We start from the raw sequence: 27469 nt of genomic DNA on the forward strand, positions 1-27469 counted from the left end.
AATCATAAAAGACATTACACTTAATGTAAGATAAAATGACCAAACTAACCCTTAAGATCCAACTCTAACACAAACCAACCCAATGGTCCAAACTATCAAAATAACCTTTTAAGATCGATGAATTAACCATAATCATCCAAGTGATTCACTAAGAATTAAGGTTTGTTCGTTTCCTCTTAACTCTTATCTCTTAAGATGAATCTTTTAACTTTAAGAGAAAAGTGGTTGTTCGTTTCCTCTTATCTCTTATCTCTTAAAGTGCAATCATATAACTTTTTGTTTTCAATGATGTCCCCCAAAAAGACAAACAAAAACTCTCATATATGGTGTCAAAATGGATATTTGATAATTTTCAGAATTCAGAACAACATTCTTTACATTCAAAGTTCAAAGAAAAGAAAAGTTCACCAATACCAATACACCTCTTAATATAATTATTGCACTTTCAAATGTCAGACGTAAGAGAAAACGAACAAGCCCTTGGATTACTATTGACAATCCAAATAATGTATCAAATCAAATAAAAAAGTATAGTCTATCGAATTGCTCTCTTACCTTCTAAGCACCAAAGGTTTCAACCAAATTTGTTCATTGTATAGTAAATTTTCTAAAGGATCCAAGACAAATAATGCCGTACAAAATAAATACCATAGATTTAGAACATCAAAATTGCCTACGTTAATTAATCTAAGCCTAAATAATGTACGGAGATTTTCAACTATCTAGTTCATCCAAATGATGTACCAAATCCCTCCAAAAAAATGATGTACCAAATCCCCAAAGATCTAGCCCAAAGTAACTTATTAAGAATAATTACTTGATCTCAACCATCAAGTTATGTACCATTATTTCAACTAACCTACACCAAAATAAATCAAGAGTATATGAAAAAAAATGCTCTCCTAAAAAGCAACAGATTAATCTTTGTTATTCAAGTACTGTAATAATACTTTTCAACTAATATGGGTCCTTCAAATCTGATACAAGATGGTCGGTCCATATTGGTTGGTATCAACTGATAGTCTGATACATAAATATGCACTAGTCTGTATCAATCCATTTCCGTCGACATTAATTATGCTGATTTAAATATCCATTAATTACAAACTAGTCCTTTTGAAATTCAGATTTAAATATCCATTAATTATACGATTGATTATTGCCATTAATTATGCTATATGAATGTTCAACCAAAGAAAAGAATGATCATTAAAATCAGTATTTTACATTAACAAAATAATTATTTTATGAATTTGCAATATAATATGTATCTGAGAAATTATAATGTTTCTATAAATTATTAATTTATAAATAACACAATATTTATTTACAAAATAATTATTTATTTACAATAAATAACACAATATTTTGTTATTTGTAGAAATAAAAATATTATTTATAAAATATTCAGAACTTAAGAGTACGCTGCTTTATTTTTTTGCTAATATACAAAAATATAAAATAATAAAATGAAAAATTACTGATTTGGTAATCAAGATATAATAGTTGTGTGTGATTTGTCTTGGATATTCTACATTGTCATGAATGTTATGTACTTTTTAGATTAATTATGCATTTAACTAATTAATAGTTTAACATAAATAAATAATTACATATTAACGACTTCATACATGTAGTAATGTGAAAAATTTTAAACAGTGAACCTTGGATTTTTTATTGATGCAATACCAGCAAACTTGTATGATATTTGTATCTAACTATCAATATATTGATATTAATTCATTTTTTTATATAACATATTAAAGTATGCATTTCTTATGTATTTACGTAATGTATAATGCCATGTCCACATTTATCCCAAGTGTATCATGATATGCATCCATATCCAAGCGTTACCAATATGATATGTACTTATATTTTGAACCTTGGGCATACATACCCAAGAACTTTCCTAAGGCTGTGTTTGGAAACGATGCAAATAAATGTGCAAAAAAATATGTAGTGTAAAACGGTTCATATAAATTGCAAAATTTGGTTAGTTTTGCACTGACAAATTTACCTTCTTATCAAACAGGCTTTTAGCTGTAATGGGTGCAAACACAAATTCCAATAAAGCATATGCTTTTTTTTATCAAAAGCCCAATTGAATGCAAATTTGCTTCTTTTTATTGATGTACTTTTACATCTTATTATCAATGCAAATATGCATTGGTCTGATATTTGTCAATGCATAGATGTAATGTTTCCAAACACAGGCAAAAGTGAACCAGAGTGCAAATTTACCCTGACCTGGGATTTACACTCCATTTGCATCATTTACAAACACAGCCCAAGGCTCTGTTTGGAGTGCAAATCTGAACCAAATACGAATTTTGCACCTAGTTTAGTTTTGCATCCATTAGTTTTAACCATTGCTCAGTTTGAAAGGAATACAAATACAAATATGTAGAGTGCAAAACCTTGTATTTTTGTATTATTTTGCATGTCTTTGTACTGTACATTTTTGCATTTGTACTCTCTCCCTACTGAGCATGGTATATGCTTTATAGCTGCTACAAAATTTACATTTTGCCTCATTTGCAGTCATTGGCAATGCAAATTTTGCATTTAAATCACAACCCTTCTACCTTAATTCTCTGGCATATAAAGTTCGGATCATATCATTTTGCCCCCTACCTTAGTCTGCCCAACAGAAAAGTGAGGATCACATCATTTTACTTCTCACAGAAAAAACAAGACAAAGTCAAATCTAAAGCAAAAGTAAGCACAGATTTTGGACTCCACTGAGCCTATAAAAGGAAAATAGAAACATTTAATCGGTTAATCCAATTAAGCAATATAAGAGATACTACACATGGGGGCGGGGGCGGGCGGGCGGGCGGGGAGTTGTCAAAGATAAGCACGTTGCATTTCAGGGAATGAAAACAATCTGTACACTGGGCAGCTTATCTCGAACAATGATTCATCTCCAAATTATATGTTTCAATTCCAAAAAGTATCTTCCTTTCCTTGTGTAGAAAATCACATGCATAAAAATCTGATCAAAGGTGTCCAACTTCACCTGAAATCATTCATATGGAAACTGGATTTTACTACTCTGTTGCCATTTCCGTGCATGACAGAAAAATTGACATCAAACAACCTATCAAATATTTAATTTAGAAGGGGTCATATTACTAAAAATGTAGAAAAATTGACATCAAACAACTATACAGGGAGGTAAAGTATACTGGTAATACAAGCTCCTATGGAAATGAAGACTCACTACACACTATCCTAAAAGCAAAAAACATAACTGAAGTACACGAGGATCCTAAAGCTTGAGAAGCTAAGTGCACAACCAAAATAAGCACCTGAATGAAGGGACCACCTATAAAAAAGTTGAAAAAAACATAATAAAGAAAAATATGCAAATCTAAAACTTGAAAGAAACATAATCTTCTCAACTTAATTGGTTAGAGTGTTCCATTGTTATCATGAAGATTGAAGAGGGCGTATAGGCTAAACTATTAACTCAAAAAATCAGAGCCATGACCTGCGATATGGACAATTACCTTTTAAACATCAAGTTCAATGCTAATACAACAAACATAGCAACAAGCCAAGTGAGTCTGAACCCACAAAATTAAATCTTGCCTATGAGCCCAAGATTGCCAGACATTGACATTTAACACAAGCATCTCCAAGGAACCTTCTTGAAGTACCCCATTGAATTGCATTTGATCAAACCCCTCGATCAAAAGTGACGCAAGCTATCTAGTAGCTGCAGTATTAAAGCTAAATAGGAGGACCATGATCTCAACCCAGGCGAAATCACATTTGCCATTGGGGCACCATGTCAAACATCCATCTTGGTATGCTCATTCAGAGTGTTCTTGTTACAATTTTTTTCAAACAAATTATCTGATAACATACTAATATTAATTCTTATAAAAATTTTCAAGTTGATTTATATGCATCTATCACATGACACAGACAGCTGAAATACATCCACTTGCTCTAATTCCAATAGGAAATACTGGTATGGTCAACGCAGTGGAACAATGATTAATTGCTTTGGCCTTCCTGTTCAATTTGTCAACTATTTGGGGCCGGAAACTGACTACTCGATCATGTCCCTGTTTTTCAAATTGCAAATGGTAAGAAAAAAGGCAGGCCAATATCCTAATATAGGGTAGAGATGGTCTTAATTGTTTAAAGAGAAAAAAAAAAGACCTTGACATCAGGGATACGCCTCCAGCAAGCCTAACGCAAAAGGTTCTTGAGGCATATGCCTTAAAGGCATCAATGCCTCGAACATGTACCTCAGGGTGTTTTGGGGCACCTCGCCGCAACTACAGGCAAACACCTCCCTTACCTTTTAGAACAATGTTTTTAACAGGAGTCAGCATCTTTCAGCATTTAGCAATACTTCTGGTGATTCATATTTCACAAAGGCCAAGGTGCTCTCTCCTTAGAGGTATGTGGATTGTCAACAGTCTTACCTCACTTTGGGTACTCAAGTCAATGTGGTTCGGTGGAGACAGAGAACTGAGAGGGGCCTATGGTGCTTAAATAACTATCTCAACAACATTAGAGAGATTTCTCAGTTCAGATTAGATTGATACCTTGGGAAAGGAACTCCAGAGAATGATGGACTTCTAGGTCAGGAGTGGAGAGGGAATGTTTATATTAAAACCAGTGTTTTAAAAGGCATGGGAAGTGTACACCTGGAGGCGCACCTCCAGGTGAGGTGCCCCAAAATGCCCCGAGGCATATGCCAGAGGCGTTGATTCTGCTAAAGTAACCCGTGAATAGTGATATTACAGTACTACGGGCTGTGTTGTCTTCATTCTCCTGCACCAATCTCCCGGGGGTGAGAAGAACTCGGCCCTGACTAGTATACTTGCTGGAACTCAGCGTAAATTGCCGGATCAAGTCATTTCAATTCCTTTTCTGCAACCCATGTTCTTTCTGCTACTGGCTTTCCTAGCCATTTCACCAAAACCCTTCGGTACTGATTTCCCCTACAGGATGGAACCTCCTTAATATCTAGGATGTCTTCAATAACTTCAGGTAGTTTCACTGGCAGCTGCTCTGGTCCAGATACTACAATTTCTTCATCTCCATCAAATCCTTCATAAGAAGACAAATCTGTAACATTAGAGATTGGACTAATTTGCAAGTGATCTAGTAGATCTATAACATAGGCATTGTTTCTTATCTTCTTCATTATTTTGCATGGCCCAAACTTCTTCTAATTCAATTTGTATTTGCCCCTTGGAGATCTTTCTTTTCTTAGATACACCAATACCATATCTCCCTCTTGGAACTCCTTTAAGTGCTTATGAGAGTCAGCAACTTCTTTATAGAGCTCATTGCTGTACTCTATGGATTCACACACCTGCTTGTGAATCTTCTTTATGTGTTCAGAAAAAGCCTCACCATCTTCATTCTCCGCAAGCCTTCTGTGGTAATGGAACAAGATCCAAAACATGTCATGGTTAATGGTGTAATTAACTGAGTCATCATAAGCAAACTCAACTTGGTGGAGGACCTGATCCCATATCTTTACATGTTCTCCCACAATACTCTTTAGCATATTACCCAAACTTCTGTTAACAACCTCTGTTTGCCCATCAGTTTAGGGATGGCATGTGCTGGAATACTTCAGTTGGATCCCCAAATGCCTCCAAAGTGATCTCCAAAACTGACTAACAAACTTAACAACACGGTCAGAAACTATAGATGTTGGCACCCCATGCAATCACAGAACTTTGAAGAACAAATATGCTACATGTAGGGGTGAAAATGGATCGGATCATGATACGGTCCGATCTGAGATCCGATCCTATTTTGTCAAATTCGGATCACCCCTGTTCGGATCTTCGGATCGGATGATAGGACCAGATCAGAAATCGAATTGGATTCGAATCACTCCCTATCCGATCCAAGAAGATCTTATCAGATATATATTATATATTTATAAATATAAATATATATTATACATATATGTGTTATTTATTTATTTATAAGTATATTTTTTATATTATATTTTTATAAATTTGTTATATTATTTATTTGTTATAAAAAACATGTATATATATGATGAAAATAATTAAATAATATTTGTAATTTTTGTTTTTACTTTATTTACATTAGCATATTTTATTTTTCTTTTAATAATTTATTAATTTTTAAAGAAAACAAGTCGGATCGGATCAGATCCGAAGATCCAACTTACCGATAGGATTCAAATTCAAATTGAACCCTATCAGATCCGATCAGATCGGATCCGACATAAACAGTGTCGGATCGGATTTGAATATACCCTAATTCGAATCCAATCCGACCCATGTGCATCCCTAGCTACATGAGTAGCATCAGCTGTCTTAGAACATGGGATAAAGAGTGCCATCTTTGAAAAATGATCAACCACAACAAAAACCAAGTCATGTTCCCTTGCCATCTTCGGCAATCCTAACACAAAGTCCGTGCTTAGATGTACCCATGGTGATTCCAGCACTGGTAATGGCATGTACAGACCTGTATTTTGTGATTGCCCCTATGGACAGTGTAAGAGGAAAAAAATTTAAGAATTTTTTAGGGAAAGAAAAGAAGCAAAGAATCACCAATAGAAAGCATCATGGTAAAGGTGGCACATTGGGTGAAATCATTGAGTTTATTCTCAAACTCTACTATTGATGATATAATCAGATCGTGGGGCACAGTGGCAGCTCCGTCATCCTCAAAAACAAAAATCCTAGGAGACTGGGTCCCTCCTGAAAATGGATTCCTCAAACTGAATTTCGACGGTAGTAGCTTGGTAACCCAGGGTATTAAGGGATGAAAATGGAGTAATATTGGGTTTGTTCTCCGGACCACTTGGAGTAGGGGATTCAACTACAGCTGAGTTGAAGGCAGTGATATTTGGGATTGGAAAATCTATGGAGTTGGGGGTAAGGAGACTGGTAGTTGAAGGAAACTCTAAAGTTGTCCTAAGCTGGGTGAAGCGAACTGAGCAGACTCCGTGGTGCTTCAAAAATGAAATCAGAAAGTTCAGGAGTATTTCAAAGGATATGCAGCTGGTTTTTCAATGGACCCCAAGATCAGCCAATGGTTTAGCAGATCAGTTAGAAAGGCGAGGGATAAACAGGCAACAGTGCTTTGGGCTAATTTGTAAAGTGAAAAGTTAAAGATTTCTAGTAACTGATGTCCTTTGATTCAGCCCGTGTGGGGTAGCCGAGGCTACCTAAAAGCTGTAATCATTTATGTTTTATAAATAAATTTTCTATTACCGATAAAAAAAAACACTGCAGCGTCTCAGGTCTCACTAATCTGTCCACGTTTAGAACATATGAGGCCAGAAATAGCGACCAGACGCCATAACCATTGTCTTATCTCTACCTAAATAACCTCCCAACCCTCCTCCATGCAGCTCTCTTATGATTTGATCCCATAGTGAACCTTCGGGAATACATAATTGATTTCCCTTAAATAAATAACCTTCAAGCAAAACAAATGGAGAATCCTTCCTGCTGGTTGGTTCATCCAATTCCTTCAATGTGACTGAAAAAAAGGACCATTGCTGTATTGTGTTCTCAATTCTTCAAATCCAACCATTTGTACCTTCAAACTTGACAACAGAACAGATCTTTGGCTCAAAGCATCAGCCACCACATTTGACTTGTCTCAAAGAGAAAGAGAACTCTTACAGATAAGAACTCCACTTGGCATGTCTAGGACTGAGCTTGTTTTTGTGAACTTTGATATCTAAAGGCCTGATGATCAGAATAAACCACAAACTCTCGGTGTATTAGGTTTAGGTAGTGCCACCAATACTGTAGGGCTCTTACCAAAGCATAGAACTCCAAGTCATATGTAGAGTATCTTGTCTTACATCCTGATTACTTTTCACTAAAATAAGCTATTGGTCTGCTCTCTTGGCTAAGGACTGCACCAATTCCAACATGTGAAGAAGAATCACGCTCCACAACAAAGACCTTTTCAAAATCTGCTAACACAAGGACGAGCTTCTGGCATGGATTTTTTATTCTTTGGAAGGCTTTCTCTGCTGCTCCAGTCCATGAAAAATGTCTCTGACTTAAGCATTGAGTAATGGGGTTCATAATGTTGCTGAAATTCCGAACGAACCTCCTATAGAAAGAGTCCAATCCATGAAAACTGCATATATTTTCCAGAGATTGTGGTGTAGGCCATTCAACAATAGCTTTCACCTTTTCAGTACCTAGTTGTAGCCCCTCATCTGAACCAGTATACTCCAAAATTACTACTTTGTCACATGAGAATGAACACTTTTTAAGATTAATAAAGAGCCTTTTCTTTGTGAAGAGTCTCCAAGAAGGCATAAGTGATCTAAGTGCTCTTCCTTATGATTGTAAACCAGAATGTCATCAAAATAAACTACAACAAATGAGTTCAAAAAGGGTTGTAGTCATGGCATGCATAAATGTGCTAGGAGCATTGGACAACCCAAATGACATCACCAACCATTCATAAAGACCATCTAGTGTCTTAAATGTTGTCCTCCGCTCATCTCCACTCCTCATATGGATTTGGTGGTAATCAGATCTTAAGTCCAACTTGGAGAAAATTCTGGACCCTGACATCTGATCTGATCTGATCCAACATATCATCTAATCTGGGAATTGGAAACTGGAAACTGGTATTTTATGGTGATTTTGTTGATTGTGCAACTGTCCACACACATCCTCCATGAGCTGTCTTTCTTTGGTGTAAGCAATGCTGGGACTGCACATGGGCTTTTGCTTTCACGAATCAACCCTTTGCAATCAGGTCTTCCACTTGTCTTTTCACTTCAACCATTCGAGTAGGTGGCATACAGCAGGCAGGAAGATTTGGCAAGGTTGCACCTGGCACCAAATCTATAACATGCTGCACATTGCATAATGGAGGTAGACCACTTGGAAACTTCTCATTAACAAGCTTAACAAATTGTTCTAGCAATGGCTGCACTTCCTTAGGGATTTTTATCAACTCATCCAGTTGGTTAGTAGCCATATAACTCCTATCAGCCAGCATATACATCATACCTGACTTCTTGCATTCCTTAAATTTACAGGTTGAAAGGTAAATCTTACAAGGCAATGTGAAGTAATGGGAAACTGCATACCTTTTTGGAACCAAGCAACCTTGTAAGGTTGTGGATGTTTCTTCGTAGGCAGCTTTAGCTTTTCTACAACATCCTCCATTGAAAATCAGATTGCACACCTTTCCACCACAAGTAGCGCATGTGTGGAATATGCTTCGACGATGCCAATCCTCCTCTTCTTCACTCTTAGGGGATGTTCGCACCCTTCTCACCACCAAACTCTCACCTTGGGAAGGAAATACATCCACTTCTTCCTCTTCATCTCCATAGTCATCATACACAGGCTCCACAGGTTCTTCATCTTCATCATCTCTTTCAACAAGATTAACTCTTCACTGTGAACATCAACTCAATAAAGGCTGAGCTTTTATACTGCTTCAGGGGCTAAAACTTGCCATTGGTCTAGTAACAGGCTTAATGCTCCTTGGATTTATAGGCATTACCTACGGGAGATTGAAAGCTTAGCAACGGAACTCAATGCTTCTTTCACTTGGATCAGAAGGGCTGAAAACGGGATGGCTGACTCAATTAACTAAAGGGAGTTTACAGAGCATTTTTTTGGGCTTACAATAACACATTGCGAAGTAACAACTGTATCTTCTGTTTTGTTGTAATCTTGTAACTTGTTCTCTCACTATTAATAAAATCAATCTTTCTTTGCTGATCAAAAGAAAAAAAAAAAAAAGAGGTGTGTCCCCTTTCCCTACATGTAAAACATATTGAGGGCATGCTAACATCCTTGGAAGATCCAGCACCTGTGCAACCAGTTGCTGGTCTGGCAACTTCCCTACCTTTCTTGCATTCGTCCATACCCTTGAGCCCTGTCCGGCTGCCACCAGCAGCACCTCTATCATAACGGGAAGCACTAAGCTCAGTCCTTGTGTTCCTAGCAGCCCCATAAGACCTCTGATTTGAATCTGCATCAATGAGTACAGCTGGGACTCTCCTTAACCTAACCTTCTGACTCTAGCTTCAGCCCAAAGGGCATGCTGTTTAGCATCCTCCAGATTTGTGAGCCGAACCACCCCTATCTCATCTTGAATCGAGAAATTCAGGCCTGATAAATAATGGGCAGTAAGTTGATCATTAGTTTCTTGGAGGCCGACACGCACCAACAAGTTATTAAACTCATTTGAATAGTCCTCCACACCACGATCCCTTTGTTTCAACTCATGGAAGCACCAGTACCTGTCCCTAAAACAATCAGCAGGCAGGAACTGTTTCTGCATCTTTCTCTTCATGTCTTCCCCATAGTTTTCAAGGCGCCAAGGCAAGGCTAGGCAACAGGGGGGCGCCTTGTCACCTAGGCGATGGATTTTTTTAAGTAAAAACATGTATCCTATGGTAGTTCCCTAGGTTCCATAATCATATTTCCTTGATAAATATCCATAATTTTCATAAGACAAGTATAAACTTCATAAGACATATCCTATGGTAGAAGAAGAAGAAGAAGAAGAAGAAGAAAAAGAAATTAGTATGTAAACACACAAAATGAATATTTTAGTTTAAAAAAAATGTCTATTATATAATTATAACCTCAAAAAAAATAAGAATATAAAAGTTTGCTTATAACACGCTATAGAAAACTATTTGGCAATTAGGCGAGGCGAGCCTCCAAGGGTGCCTTGTCACCTAGGCACCCTCCTAGGCATCGCCTTGACAACTATGGTCTTCCCACGATCTAATCTTTGCTTTTCCTTGATGAAAGCATACTTCCTCATCTCTCTTTTTTTTTTTTTTTTGATGAATACTTCCTCATCTCTCTTCCACCATTGAGAGCACCTCCCTTCAATTTTAGCTTAACAAACTGAACTTTTCTTTCGTCTTACATCACCTTCCATTCAAAGAAATATTCAACAGTTATCTCCCAATCTAAATAATCCTCAGCACTTGACATTCCATAAAAATCAGGTAATTCTACTTTAACTCCACCCATATTCAAGTCCAAAGCACTTACCAGTCTCTCCTCTAAACTCCCATGGTCTGGTTCATCTCTCCCTTAAAGATTATGAAAAGGATCAATATCATCTTCATAATCAGATCCTTCATATTCTTCCCGGTCATCTTCCAGTACACCAACTGACTTCCAGTATCTCCATTCGGGCCTCCGCACATCACTGCCTTTGTGGTGCTTGCACTTGACATGACAACTGTTCAATCATATGTCGCATCTCTAAAATCTCAGCTTGCTGTGCTTTCTGTCCTCTGCCTCCACAACCAGATCTTCCTCTTGCATCCATGGCAATGGATGAGTTTTCTCTGATAGCAAACTGATGTAGGGAGAGTATGGGAAGAGATAGATTTAGAGAATCAGGACGATCAGAACAAGGAACAGGTTGTAAGGGATGTAACAAGCCTTTAAATTTGATAATATTGATTGAAAATAAGCCAAAAAGTCCCTTACAGATCTACCCCTTCTCTTTATATAGGCTGATAACCAAGAAACTTGCCTCGCAAGCCACATTAACGAAACTGGCAGCCCAGGCCATAAACTAAAAAGACAAACAAAAAGAAAAGTCCCTTACAGCTTCCTTCATGTTCCTGCACCATGAGGCGTACACCTCATATGCCTGTTCCATGAGGTGTGCTAGAGGCATATGCCTCGTGTGCCTCACATATACCTCATATAAAAAGACAAACAAAAAGGAAAAAAAAAAAGAAGAGAGAAAAGAGAAAAGAAAGAAAAGAAAATGGAAGAGAAGGAAAGAGATGGGAAAAGAAAGTGAGCCAGGATCATGCCTTCCAGCTAAGTATCATGCATCTTCATTCTTCTTAATATAGAATAGTTTTAGTCAAAATAAAGAAAAATGAGATCCTCCTCCCCCTCCTTCTTCCTCCTCTTAAGAAGGCTTATGCCTCCTTGTATTCGGGAGGCTTATGCCACACACATCTAGGTAGTGGAACGCCTTGCGTCATGCCTCCACATTTTAAAACATTGATAAAAACAGCTCTATGCTTAGTTTTGTTTTAATGGGGACTACCATTTTTTTGTATATTGATGTACATCATTTTACATATACACACTTTTTCTTCTCAAAAACAGACTGGAAAGATATTGCAAACAAAAATTCCCTGAATAAATACCATTCAATGCCTATTAAATTCATATATGTGAAAAGGAACCTCAAAAAGGCATTAGAATCCACAACAAGATTAATATGATAGAACAAAAATTAAATAAAATAAAAAATATACCAAGTTGATCCTGAACTACCCACATGTCCCTTTTAACAAAGGTAAGATTTTCATAAAGATCAAAACTACCCACATGAAATGCCATTATCAAAAATGTTTTACACATCAAGAAAACATGAAAACATTTAACCAGTACTAATATTGACTGAAAAAGGTTTTGTGCAACTGAAGTCTAATAAATGTTAGCTAATACAGAGACCTAACAATTAGAATTCTCAAAGATACTTAATCAAGATACTTGGTCTGATTATGTTACAACAGAACATATTGAAGGAAAGACAAACCTGATAAGAAAGGAGCATAACACAATAAGCTACAAGAGCCAACTATTGCCAGGGTTGTGACAAAGAGACAGTAGCTATTGATGCATCAAGTCCTTGATCTTGATGTATAGCAGAGTTCAGCACATTGTATTGCTCAGTCACAGAACTATAGAGAGACTGTGAGAAGACCATCCTAGCCTGAAATTATAAGTAGGCTCATTTAGAACTCAACCAATACAGAATAAGAGCATGAGAATGAAGAAATCAATGATGGTTTAGTTCAAAGAACTGATTCAAAGAAATAAAAGCTACTTGTATCTATTACTTTGGAGTTAAAGTTCATATTTTATCAAAGAAACTCAGTGAATTGTATAAAATGCCATGCCTCCTAGATCATACACAAATAAAAAATAAACAATAGAACTTTCCATCTACTACCACCACTACTGCAGTTACTGTGCTCTTACACTTTCAAATATGGTGAGAGTCCATTGGTAGCAGACTTCAGAAAAGTGCATATAGTTTCTTTGTTACCTCAATTGCTAACAACATTTTATTAAGGATCAAAAGATATGGGATTTGCATGCACATCTCCTTCAAGAGGAAGGAGTGGAACAACATAAGGAAAATGGTACAATCTCCTCCATGACCATAGTCCTATAGCAACATCTCAAAATGAGATCCATTTCATGTAGTGTTTCTCTTTCTAGCACACCTCACCATTAATGCATCCCCAATGTGCTGTTGGGTTAATTTCTATTCGTTTGTCACCCTTTCCTCCCCATTTCACTACAAAACATGAGAGAACCAGCGGCAGGTAGGACACACCAATCTAATTGGACCATCTCTAAAGCAAGAAGTTAAACCCCAGTTCCCTAACTGGGATCCATGACCATAAGAATTTGGCAAAAGGTTTGAATGCTGGCTGCAAATCTGACACAAGCCTCCTTTATCCAATTTTAGGACTGGCGGTGTAAGACAAGCTCTCATTGTTGAATTTGCGAATATGTATGTGAGCCTAATCAAGGATATGTGTGAGGATGCAACAATCTATGTTAGAACGCTTGTGAGAGAGAAATCAGATTTTATAGTTAGAATGGGTCTTCACCAAGGCTCACAGCACTTAGTCCTTATTTATTTGCACTAGTCACAGATTAATTGACTAAAAATATTCAGGCTAATCTCCTGTCCATTGGCTTGTTGTATTTGGAATCGGTTCCTGACTCTTTTTGGTTGCAGGTGAGATCTCGTCAGCTTGGATAGGTCGTTTGATGTTTCAATGCTTTGATGCCCAAAAATAAGAGGTAGAATAATGTGAAAATCCACAGAAGCTACAATAGACTGGACATTATGGGAGGAAAGAAATGCACAAATTTTCAAAGAGAAAGAATTGAGCAAGGAAGCCTTAATTGTAACTACTACTCTAAGGTCTTGTTTGTTTTCCAGGAAGTAGGGACAGGTAAGTTGGTGGGTCCCATGGAAAAGAAATAAACCCACGTTCATATTTCAGTATTAGTGGGTCCTATAGAAAAGAATGATTCCCGAATGGCTCATTTACTTGGGCAAGTAATACACTGCTGAGATTTGGGTAAATCACTTGCCCATCCTCATCGAAAACTGCTAATGCGTCATGGGACAATATTGTCCCTTCAATAATGTCATTTTTTATATAAACCGGTCATTGTACAACTTTACTTGGGGAATAAAAGAACACTGGTAAGTGAACTTATTTGGGTAAGTGTTTCCCAGGAAACGCTAGTCCGGATAAGTGCATTTACCCAAGTAAATGACTTACTAAGACGCAAAAATGACATGAGAGTTACATATTGGGTGAGAACTTCATTCATTCATTTATTTATTCTGATTTCATAATGGACGATATACTTAGAGGGGGGGCAGTTTTGGCTTCATCTTCTAGAAAGATAAGAGTTACAAAGGAGTCGCCACCACCAGGCAGAGGGTGGTGAAAGCTTTACCTTGATGGGAGTAGTGTGGGTAACCTGAAGCCATCTGGTATTGGAGGTGCAATAAGGGATGAGAGTGGAAGTATCATTGCCAAGTGCAAAAAGGCTGGGTTAATGGGAGCGACCTTTGGTGTACAAAAAGCCAAGGAGATGTGAACTGAAAGACTAGTTATTGAAGGAGACTCCAAGGTGGTAATTAGTTGTCTTTTGGAGGAGGCAAAAGCTATGTGGTGCTTCATGAATGAAACCAAACAATTTAAATGGTTCTCATAAAACTTACAAATTCAAATTCATGAGTACAAAGGTCAACACATAGCTTGGTGTGTGTGTGTGTACCTATGGTGCATGTTGTTTGCTGATAATATAGTATTAATTGATGAAACTAACAAAGGATTAAATGTAAAATTAGGTTTATGGACAAACACCTTAGAAACAAAAGGTTTTAAAATAAGTACAACTAAAAATATATATATATATATGTGCAATGTAGATTTAATAATGATAAAAGTAAAATCAAGAGTCTTATGTCAATATAATTGGAGCAGGATGGGAAAACTAGAGGGGTGCACCTAGAGTCTTATGTCATAGGTGAATACTGCTTAGATTAAAAGGAAATTTCTATAAAACAATTGTAAGGACAACAATGCTGTATGGAGTAGAGTGTTGGGCAGCCAAGAAATAACATGTCCAAAAAATGAGATTGGAAAAATGCGTATGGGCCGTATACTGAGATGGATGAGTGTAAAAACTAAAAGGGATAGGAACAGAAATGATGTCATTCAGAGAAACCTAGAGGTAGCTCCAATAGATGATGAATGAGAGAAAGTAGACTAAAATGGTTTGTGTAGGCAGGACTAAAATGGTTTGTGTAGGCAGGGGGGGTAAGGTGGCAGTATGAGGTCTTCCTAAAGGACGGAAGATGGCTTTCTTAGGGAAAGAAATAGTGGATGTAGATTACAGAAGGTTGGAGGAGGTGAAAGACATAGCAAGGAATGGTTTATTCTCTCCAAAGACGTGAAGTGTGGAAAGCCTGGTCTTCATCTTATTTATAGGCAGAGTTTTCTATCCAAATAGGAAGGTAACGTGATAAGGAAGGGGATCTTCCAATCATAGTAAGTTTGGTAGTCAGTAAGATATGGGAGAAGGGATTCACAAGTAAGGTTTCACCATGCGTTGTCATGGGGATCTCAGGGTCAGAGGCCTATGCCTCCTTTTCCGGGTTCACATGGGAACATGACTTTGGCTACAGTCCTGCCCCTTTTCTGCCTTGGGTGAAATCAGGATGACTAGTTACTGCATTGTGCTATCTGAGTAGAGCAATATTTGCATTTTATCTTGGTATGCCACACTGTTGCGCTGGCACCGTTGTGATGGTGTGGTGCTGTAGCGGAGATGGTTGCTGCACTATCACAGGTTGTGAGATGATTCCAGTCTTTATTGCATGCACAGATTCCTGTGCATCAGGCTTTGATAGAGGATTGTTGTACGGACTTGGGGTTCCTGGTTGTTGTGGGTGTCTGTGCATTTTCTTTTCTTTTCTTCTGTGCAGAAATCTCAATTTGGTTGTGTTAGGTGATGTGCCACAGACGTTTGTCTTAATGCCTTCGGCACATTCTTATAGGGGGGCTAAGTCCATGTACTTATAGTTTGATCACGTGCATAGAAGACCATCTACAATACCCATAAGAAATAATTTAAGTGCTGATAATTTAACAATGGATATGACATTGAATAGAATGGAATGGCAAAACAGGATTCATGTAGCTGACCCATATAGTTTGGACAAGGCTTAGACGTTGAAAAAGAAAACAAAAATAAATAAATAGGAAGATGAGGAGATGAGATGAGTGTTTTAAAGGGAATAGGAAACCAAAATGTAATGACATAAAAAAAAGAGAAATTTTAGGAAATGACCTAATATTTTTCTTACATTCATTTGGAACTTCAAAGCCTCAACAAAATTTTGAAAGATTTTTTTACTGTTTTAGAGCAGATCAAAATGCATTTCAAAAATTGAATTTAAAGTGTTACACCAATTACCCAAGGATTAAGGGTTATTTGATAATGACTAAAGTGGCTGAACTGAATTACTTATTGCTTTTTTCTTTTAGTGAATAAAATATTTGAGGATCTAGTACTCAACCCAACTTCAGCCATTAAGGAGTGCACCACCTCCTTAAAAATCTTATTCGCAAAAAGAGAAAGCAATAAGTGATTGAGTTGTTCAGTCAAGCTACTGCTGTTATCAAATGGCCCCTTCGTGCAATTTCTGAACTCTGATATAATCACAATTATTTAATAATATTATCCACATCTATAATGTCTGTGGTTGATAAACATAGGTATAAACTACCCAATAAGAAATATACTTCAGGGCTGAATATTACACATAAAAACCAGTTTCTCCTAATATCTACCAAGTGGTGTTGAGGCATTGAAGCAGTAGACAGGCAACCAGAGCCCCCCCCCCAAAAAAAAAATAAAAAAATGAAGGGCTTCAGATTTCATTTTTCACGCAAATATAAGTTTCAATAGAATAGGAAGTCTCGAGGCACATTAATAAAAAGTTCATGGAAACAATGTTATAGTTATAAACTATGAGAAAATCGGAAACCAAGGATAAAAACTTGAGTAAATGATAAATAACCATCAATAGACAATATAACTTACCTTAAAGAGATGTGGAAGGTTATCTGGGAAAAGACACGTTATTTTTTTTTTATAGATGAAAAGACATGTTGCATGAGTTACATTTCAGTGACTTCTTAAGTTGTAAGTTTCAAGGTATAGCTGCAGAGGTGCAAGCATTGGCTAATGGCCCTCCCAACTCTGGATGGCTGGGACAAACATTGGGCTATGGCCCTTGCAGATGGTATTTTAAGTCAGCTAATTCCATGGCAAACAAGATGCTCTACTAGGGGTTGAAGTCCAAGAGCAAGCTTATGCCAGTTTCTTTTTTATTCTATGTAATGTATTCCCTGTTTTGCACTGCATTATTTGAAGGATATTCATTGTAGAGATTGATTGAACTTCTTTTCATCTATCATTGATCAGGGGAAAAACTAAGGAAAAACAGAAGAAAAAAGGATGGTAATCTTCCTCATTTTTTATCGCCAAATTTTTTGTTCTTTAAACATAGTTCTGGATATAATAAATGAGATAGCATCCATATAATGATATAAGTAGAGAACAATTTTCAACATGTATAAGATGCAACAGAAATTTTGTTGGCTATTAGTCTACCACTTATGACTGCAGCTCATGAGTAACAAATCTAATAAAACAAGTGTGGGGTGGAACATGGATAATTTGTGAAAGAACTCTGGTTTTAGCTAAACAATTCCGAGCATTGCAAATTTAAAGAAACACAGGATAGTTACCACATCTAAAGGAACCAATCCTATAATAGGATACTATCAAAAATTATGATGGTAACCCATGTAGAAAATATGCAGAGCAAACCTCTTCAGAGTCTTCATGGTGAGTAGCAACTTGACTAAAGTTGATTTCTGAAGCTATAGATAACCCAACCCCATGAAACGAAATTTCTCTCCGCTCTCCAATTTCTTTTTCAACCTGGAGAAAGAGATTGTGTTTTCATCAAGTTCGAGGAAAAGAAACACAAAAAATAATAAATGAAAACTGTAAGAGAAAAAAGTCAGAGATAAGAGCCTACCTGGGGTGGTGGGGGCATTAAGTCATGGCATATCAATGCTAAAGGGTAAATGTGACCTGGAATACCTGAATGATCTACAAGTCTTCTCATATTGTCTACTGAAGAAACATCAAAGGGTGCCTGCCCCCAATAAATTGGTAAAGGAGATTGATAAAGATAAGAAATGGAAATTAAGCATATGTCAAACATAATGGTTTTAAACTTTAACTACTGATATATGTATGTTTTACCATACAGGACGGAAGAAAACTAGATTATTTTTTAGATTGAAATAAATAAAAGCCAACAGTGTAGAAAGAACATGACAGCTCTAAATAGGACACATAGCATTACACCAAGAAACAAGAAACCTGAGATCTGTGTTTATAAGAGCCATAAGAAGAGTAGCCCTGTAAACTAGTGGATAAGAATTTGGCGCCAAATCATTGACCATTCAAAAGTAAGTAATTCGCTTGGGATTCCACAGGTTGCATCCTCAAATTATATGAATGATAGACAAAAAAATATATTGCCCTTAACAATCCTCTCGGCATCATGAACATTGCAGCATTGGAGACCAGGAAACCCTTGATCAGTTTGTAGATGTGGACATTATTCCTACTTGGAAATTATCCAAATTCTAAAAGAGTAGCAGATTTTTACTTTTTATACTTGACATGTAAACAAGTTTTCCATCCAAGCGAGATCCATTGTGGCCTCTCCAGGCTTAGGAGAAAGATCAAGTGTTATGAACTGGTTATGCTGTATCTCAATTTTAGTCCCTTAGCATATTCTTTTAACCCACTACAAAATAAAATAAAATAACAAAGCTCTTTTATTGAGAGGGTCCAAATAATGAGTTATTATTTATGAAAAAAAAAATAATCAGTTATTTCAACAGATTGTCACCAATCTGTCTTTACTTACTTTAAATTGCATATTGCTGCCAAGTATTTTGGGAGTATTTGTGAAATTGAGAATAATAAGAAATCAGCCTTCTAATGCTGATTGTAGAATCTGGACAACTAATGCATTGGGGCTGTTCACTTGTGCTGCCACCTTTTACAAAGCTCTCTCCTCTGACCCCTTCTGCTCAATCTTTCCTAGTTAAGGAAATTTGGAAATTGGAGCAACTCAGTTCCAATCAAAATTAGGGCTGTTGGGACTTGGGACTTGGGAGGTGTACTACCAAAAGACTCACGCCTTTGAGATGTTGAAAAAAATATCATATTTGTGTTTGTCTCATCTTATCTACCCCTTCTTTATTGGTAACTTCTACTTTTTATCTATCCTTTGTGTTTTGCGTGTGAGGAATCTATCTACCATCTATTAATCTCCTATCAGTTTGCAGATGGTATTTGGAAGGGATTAATTGATCTTTTCAGGTGCAGGTGGAGCACTCCTAATGATCTTGGACCTCTCTTGAAAGGCCTTTTCTCTCCATCATCAACAAAAAAAGGCAAGATTATTCAAAGATGCACTAGGTCTGCAACCTTGCGAATGATGCAGGAAAAATGAAATAATTAACTGTTTAGGAGAAAAGAAAGAACCCAAGAAAAGGTCATGGGAAGTATCCAAGTGAAGTGGACTGAATTCAGCAGCAGAAAACTTTCTTTAATTCAAAGGAATAGGTGAAATAAGAAGTGTAAAGAGACTGGGCCAAATGGGCCCTAACAGCTACTTGTGTGATATCCTTTATTTTTATCTTTTATTTTATGTTGATGGGCCACACTTAATGGGCCTGTTATTTGTTCTTGTTTTATTTTCTTTATGTAATTGCCAAGCTGGCCGCCCACTTAAGGGCATACTTGTCATCATTAATTTTTAGAGATTAATAAAATAGGGTTAGAGGAGAAGGGTGAATTATTCAACTTCTTCTTCTCTTACATCTTCTCTTCGACATACACAGCTCTTGCACTATTATTCAGATCTGATTTGCACTGTTAATTACTGATTTTAAACCTGATATTAGAAGACTGATTCACATCTAGAAGGAAAGGAGTGAAGAGAGAAGAGAAAGAATAGAAAAGAGAGGAGAATAGATGGGAAAAAGAGCAGAACAGATCGTAAGGTTCTTGGAGTCCCCACTATCTTTTATACTTGAGTAGTAAGAATGATAAAATTACAGATTTCATCCCACCAAATGAAGGCTTTTGTAAAATTAAACTTTGGTGGCTACAGTTTGGGTAATTGTGGAGCATTGGGTATTGGAAGAGTTCTTAGAGATCAAAATGGATATATATATATATAGATAGATAGATAGATAGATAGATATTCGCAAAGTACTCAGGCCTGTTTTCTTATAGGAAGAAGAGAAGAAAGGCTGTTTGGGAGCCAAAACTCAGGCTGGCAGTGCCCAGCTCTCTATTTATAACAATGAGATTAAAAATAAAAGAAGGAAATTACATACTTGCCCCTGGCAGCACACCCTAATAAAAAACAATAAGAAAAAACAACAAACAAGCCAACAGCACCCTAGAACTAACAGCAGAAATGACTATAACAGCACAAATAACTCTGAAATCATTCTAACGATACTCCCCCTCAAGTTGGACTGAATATATCTATCATGCCCAACTTGTCACATAGCTCATTGTATCGCAAGTATGAAAGTCCCTTTTTGAGAACATCAGCCATCTGCTCTTTGGAGTTGACATACGGAATGCAGATTTCACCCTTTTCCAATTTATCTCTTATGAGTTATGAAGTGCTTGTCCACTTCAATGTGTTTTGTCTTGTCGTGTAGAACAGGGTTAGTAGCAATGTTCATGGCTGCCTTATTATCACAGTAGAGAGACATAGGGCTGTTAACTGGGAACCCAAGCTCCTCTAGTAAATTCTTCAACCAAAGCGCTTCAGCCACCCCATGTGCCATAGCCCTATACTCAGCTTCAGTACTAGACTTTGCAACTACATTTTGTTCTTTACTCCTCCATGCCACTAGATTTCCTCCCACAAATGTGCAATACCCACTTGTAGATTTCTTGTCATCCACAGCACCTAGCCAATCGGCATCTATATAGACTTCCACTTTCAGATGGCTGTGCTTATTGAATCACAACCCAGTTCCCACATACTTCTTTAAGTACCTGAGAATTCTTTCTACAGCCTCCATATCTGGTGTCTTAGGGGAATGCATAAACTGACTTAGAACACCAACCGGATAAGCTATGTCTAGACGTGTCATAGACAAGTAAAGCAATATTCCCACTAGCCTTTGAAATTGTTTCACATCTTTCAGTGGTTCACCATCACAATCACCCAATTTCTGATCAACATCCATAGGGGTGTCCAATGGCTTTGCACCCACCTTGCCAATGTCTTGTAACAGATCTAGGATGTACTTCCTTTGAGAGATGAAGATACCCCTTTTCGAGCAAGCAACCCCAATCCCAAGGAAGTACTTTAGAGGACCCAAATCCTTCACCTCAAATTGGGAAGACAAGAACTCCTTTAACTCTTGTATTTCAAAGCTTAATTCCTCATAATGATGATATCATCCACATACACTATCAGTAGTGCAACCTGTTCCTGAAGATACAAAGCAAGGCTGGTAGCCAAAGTGTACACTCAAGTTTATGGTATTGATTATGATGAGACATTTTCTCTAGTAGCAAAGATGAATTCAATTTGGTTTTGTTATCATTGGCTACAAATCTTGATTGGGAATTGCATCAACTTGATGTACAAAATGCCTTCTTAAATGGTGATCTGGAGGAGGTGGTTTATATGGTTCAACCACCAGGCTTCTATGCCAAAGGAAGTGAGAATAAGGTGTGCAAGTTGAGAAAGTCTCTCTATGGCCTAAAACAATCTCCCAAAGCATGGTTTAGTAGATTTCATATGGCAGTTCAGCAGGTAGGATTCAAACAATGGCAGTCTCATCACTGTTCCATCCACCTTGTGTTTCACTGTAAACACCCACTTACACCCCATGGGGTCTTTCCCTTTTGGAAGATCCACCAACTCCCAAGTGTGATTCTTATGGAGGGCATTAATCACCTCCTTCATAGCATTTGTCCATTCAGGGTAAGTCAAAGCCTCTGTCACATTTTTGTATGGGAATACTATCAGCAGTAGATAAGAAGGTGCGGTGAGAGGGGGAAATATGGTCATATGATACATAGTGGGTAATGGGGTGTTTGGTAGTACACAATCTAACTCCCTTTTTGTGAGCAATCAAGATGTCAAGATCATCCACAACCAAAACAGGAACAAGGGAAACAACAGGGATAAGGGTGTCTAACTCATTTGGACTTACCTCCTGGGAGTCTGACGGCATCGATTGCATAGTATCCGGTAGCTCTACATCTTTAGAACGTTGCTGGTTTCTACAGCACATACGTAGAAAAGCACGAAATGGAGCTAGATCCGAAATAGAGGGAAGAGAAACTTGGTAAACTTGTTTTTCCTCCTCCATACTACCTTTCCCCCAAGGAGAAGTAGGGTAGAACGGTTCAAACTTGAAGAAGGAAACATCCATAGAGATGAAGTACCTACGACCAACGGGATCAAAACACCAGTATCCCTTTTGAGAGGAGGGATACCAAAGGAAAATACATGGCGTTCAATCCCAACAGAAAAGCAAAGGCTCACTGTTGAGATACCAACCTCTTATAGGCTTTGGCATCACCATCATTCTTCCATTCTACAGTTTGATAGTGATCCAACTCCTTCCAAATAGAGGTAAGAGCTGAATAATAAGCTGACAAACTGTGGTCACCTTGTTTACAAGTTGAGGACTCAGCACGTAACTGATAAATCTTAGCATAGTGTCTTTGCTTAGTAGGTTGTTTTGGCTTGTTCCCATATCTCACTTGTAGTCTCTGCCCATATAAAATTCTTCTTTACCCCCGGTTCCATGGCTGCAAGAAGCCAAGACATCACCATACTGTTCTCCTAGTCCCACCTATCAGCTGTCCCACTTTTAGGTTCTTTCCCTCTCCCAATTATGTATCCAGGTTTTCCCCTAGCTGTAACATATAGTTTCACACTTTTAGCCCACTCTAGATAGTTCAGATCATTCAAAGAGGTGATTGGCATCGGAAAAAACATATTCTCAGCACCCATACCAACTGTACCACAGGTTGATGTAACCTCAGATGAAGCTGAATCAATAGTTTCCATATTAAGCAGGTACAACAAGCCAAACACACAAGTAGGGCTTAAAGCACACACTAATCTGCCTCCTAGAATGGAACACCACTGTTGAAACCCCACTACCAGCAACTAACAGACCCAAAAATTCAATTTTCAATCACCATTAAGCCACACAAGGCACACACCAAAAAGGACAGCACATACCTGTTACGAGGGAGTCATACAACCCCTGTGCAGCACCTGTACGAAGGTAAACATAACAAAAACAAAGCCTTCACAGCATCGGCTGTCACCAACTAGGGTTTCCTTGATTGAAGGTGACTCCAAAATAGTAATAAGTTGGCTAAAACAGAATGAGAAGACTCCTTGGTCTTTAGAAACAAAATCAAACAATTCAAGAGGTTCTCAAGGGATATGCAGCTGATAATTCAGTAGAAGTTCAAGACCGCTATCAATCTTGAACCCTAATAGATTTCAGGTTCGAAAAAAGAGAAAAAAGGTATAGAGGAGAGAGGAGAAAGAGTAGAGAGAGAGAGCAGTAGAACACAAGAATTGAAAGGAATGACAGAATCTGAATGTTCGGACACCGCCACTTCTATTTAGTATTTATAGTTTATGCTAGTTACATGAAAGGACAAATCTGCCCTTGGTATTTACATAACACATAAAACAATATAAAACTGAAATATAAATAACTGGAATAACAGATTGACCATCAGCTAACCCTAGGATGACTAGGGCACATTCTACCCTACAAACAATGGGACCACAGCTTTGGGGCCCACATCAGTGTTCTCTACACTCCTCCTCAAGTTGGGAATAAATGTTTATCATTCCCAGCTTGGATAGATCCGCCTCTAGCTTCTTTCTTGATACGGCTTTAGTGAGGATATCTGCTAGTTGCATACTGGATGTGATGTAAGGGAGGCATACTTCTTGAGATGAGACCCTCTCTCGTACAAAATGTCGGTCAACTTCAATGTGTTTGATTCTGTCATGCTGCACTGGATTATGTGCTATATTAAAAGCTGCTTGATTATCACAATACAGCATCAGGGGCTTCTCATACTCAATACCCAACTCCTCAAGTAGAGATCCCAGCCATAGGATTTCAGCCACTCCGTTAGCCATTGACCCGTATTCTGCTTCAGCACTAGATCGGGAGACAACACTTTGTTTCTTACTTCTCCAATAGACAAGATTACCTCCCACAAGAGCACAATATCCTGAGGTAAACCTTCTGTCATCAACACTCCCAACCCAATCGGCATCCATATAGACCTCCACCTTCATGTGGTTATTGTTCTTGAACAGAATACCCCTACCCAGGCATCTCTTCAAGTATGATAATATCCTTTCTACCGCAAGAAGATGTGTAGTTCTAAGAGAATGCATGTACTAGTTGACAACACTAACAGCATAAGTAATATCTGGCCGAGTGAGGCAGAGATATAGGAGCTTTCCTACCAATCGCTGGAACATAACCTTGTCTTCAAGAGGCTCCCCACTCTCTGCACTAATCCTGTGGTTTTGTTCAATGGGTGTATCCGCAGGCTTGACACCTAACTTCCCAGTTTCTGCCAGCAGATCTAGGACATATTTCCTCTAAAAGATAAAGATCCCCTGTTTGGATCTAGCAACCTCAATACCCAAAAAATACCGAAGTACACGAAGATCTTTCACCTCAAATTCTTGATGAAGGAGCTGTTTAAGGGACTCAACCTCATGGCTATCATTCCTTGTCACCACAATATCATCAACATATACTGCAAGTAGTGTCAAGGAGGACTCTACCCTCTTGATGAATAGAGTATGATTTAACTAGGCCTGTACATAGCCGAACTTCACAAGGGCTAATCTGAATCTATCGAACCAAGCCCTAGGTGACTGCTTCAAACCATACAAAGCCTTGTTGAGCCGGCAGACCTTCTTACCTGTTTCACGTCAATTTGATATAAAGGCTAAGCGTGACTTGCTGCAAGGGATAATAGAACTCGAATGGTGGTCATCTTGGCTACCAGGGCAAAGGTCTCCAAGTAATCTATACCATAAGTCTGGGTGAACCCTTTCGCAACTAACCGAGCTTTATACCTCTCAATGGATCCATCTGCATTGTGCTTCATGGTAAATACCCATCTACAGCCAACTGGTTTCTTTCCTTTGAGCAGATCAACTAGCTCCCAGGTGTTATTTTTCAACAGGGCATCCATCTCAACCTGCATTGCGTCTTTCCATTCCGGGACGGATAGGGCTTCTTGCATTGTTCTTGGAATAGGGACATCAGCAACGAAACTAAGGTAGGACCTGTAGGTAAGAGATAGACGATCAAAGGATAAAAACTAGGAAATATAGTGGGTTGTAGATGTGGTACAATGTCGTTTCCCTTAACGGATGGCAATCGGAAGGTCAAGGTCATCTGCAGGAGGTGAAATAGCAACAATAGAGGGAGTCTCTGTAGAGAAAGTCTCTGTGGGCCTTGGGACTGTAATACCTGGACTTGGAGTTGCAGATGAAATTGGAGCTGGCCTGGACAGCTGATGACCAGGATCAACCTGCCTGCATAGCCTATGATAGACCCTCAACTCTTGATCCCTCTGACCACCCTCACCATTGCAGCTCTCATCGCCCAATGGAATAGGTAAAGGAACTGCCCCACTCTAACTGCTCTCCCCCTGAGGAGAAACCCGAGGATAATAGGGTGTCTCCTCAAAGAAAGTGACGTCCATGGAGACAAACTTCCTCCCTGAGACAGGATCATAGCAGCAATAACCCTTTTGAGTTTGTGCATAACCAAGGAAAATGCATTTGGAGGCCTTGGGTTCGAACTTGGAGTGATGGGATCCGAGAAGCTGAACAAAGCAGGTACAAACGAATGTTTTAAGCGGAATAGAAAATAACTCCTCACTTGGGTATAGAAAGGAAAAAGGAGATCTCATATCAAGGACCCGGGAAGGATCCCGATTAATAAGATATACCGCCGTGAGGATAGCATCACCCCAGAAGCGAATAGGGACATTGGAGGTAAACATAATACTTCTAGCCACCTCCAAGATGTGCCTATTCTTCCTTTCTGCAACTCCATTTTGCTGAGGTGTATGAGGGCAAGAGCTCTGGTGTATAACCCCATGATTAAGAAGGTAAGATGCCAATGGTTTAGCAAAGTATTCCTTTGCGTTATCGGATCTAAGAACTTTGATCTTGGCATCAAATTGGGTTAGGATCATTTGGTGAAAGTTTTAGGTCAGGGCAAGAACCTCATCTCGTGAACGCATGAGATAAACCCAAGAAAAATGGGTATGGTCATCGACAAATAACAAGAAATATTTGTACCCACCCATGGAAGGGATGTGATAGGGCCCCCAAACATCAGTATGCACAATATCAAAAGAATTATTACTCAATAAATAAGACTTTCTACAATGTTTAGCAAACTCACAACTTTCACACTGCAACTGAGACAACTCAATAGACTCAAATAAAGCAGGAAACAGACTCTTTAAAGACCAAAAAGACAAATGACCCAATCGATTATGCCAAAGCACAACCGAACTCACACTCTGAGAAACAAAAGACATCTTCTCTATTGACGCTCCCTGACGAGACCTCTCCCCGAGCAGATAGATCCCATTCGTCTCACGGCCAATCACAATCACCTTCTTCGTCTCCAAGTCCTGAAAAACACATCGATCAGGGAAGAAGGTTACTGAGCAGTTCATATGCTTGGTAATACTAGTGACTGAAAGAACATTAGTATCAAGCTTAGGAACGTGCAAAACAGATGACAAGGAGATAGCATCTAATAACTTAATGTCGCCCTTCCCAGAAATAGGGACCAGGGAGCCATCAGCAATAGATACTTTATCCCTACCCGAAGACAAATGGTAAGTGGTAAACAGTGAAGGCAAGCTAGTCATGTGGTTGGATGCACCTGAATCAATTACCCAACAAGGTTCAGTAGCACTTGTAGTTGAGGCATGGTAGGCTGAAGGTCGAGTACCTGAATGTGCAAAGGCAGATGTGGCAGGAGTTGATGGTGACTGCGGTGGCTGAGTTGAACTTCCAACTTCCTTTTCTAATTGTATTGGGGCAGCCCGAACTGCAGCTAAGGTCTCTAAAGGTGTTCCTCTTGTGCCAAATGAGGATGTTGAATCAATGTTCATGGCCACATGAGCATTGCCCTTCTTGCTTCTCAACTTTGTCGGAACCAAGTGAGGATGCA

At 38.3% G+C, this 27469-nt stretch overlaps 1 protein-coding gene across 2 annotated transcripts in view; it reads right to left on the reverse strand.

The window, feature by feature from the left end:
* Positions 1-2870: 2870 nt before the first annotated feature.
* The window catches only part of LOC148864744 (glycerol-3-phosphate acyltransferase ATS12, chloroplastic-like), a 45431-nt gene continuing 20832 nt past the window's right edge, over positions 2871-27469 (reverse strand). The window contains exons 11-14 of one of the 2 annotated variants that reach the window (XM_088981593.1): positions 18172-18291; positions 17958-18071; positions 12553-12729; positions 2871-3022 (exon numbers count right to left, since the gene is read on the reverse strand). In XM_088981593.1, coding sequence (XP_088837719.1) covers positions 12595-12729; positions 17958-18071; positions 18172-18291 — 369 coding nt within the window. In that variant the 3' untranslated portion in view covers positions 2871-3022; positions 12553-12594. Of the gene's footprint in view, positions 3104-12552; positions 12730-17957; positions 18072-18171; positions 18292-27469 lie in introns of both variants that reach the window. The other variant, XM_088981592.1, reaches the window with a different exon arrangement.

This window comes from Nelumbo lutea, chromosome 3 (genome assembly GCF_056320005.1).
Source record: "Nelumbo lutea isolate HS-2025 chromosome 3, American lotus-T2T, whole genome shotgun sequence".
NCBI lineage: Eukaryota > Viridiplantae > Streptophyta > Magnoliopsida > Proteales > Nelumbonaceae > Nelumbo > Nelumbo lutea.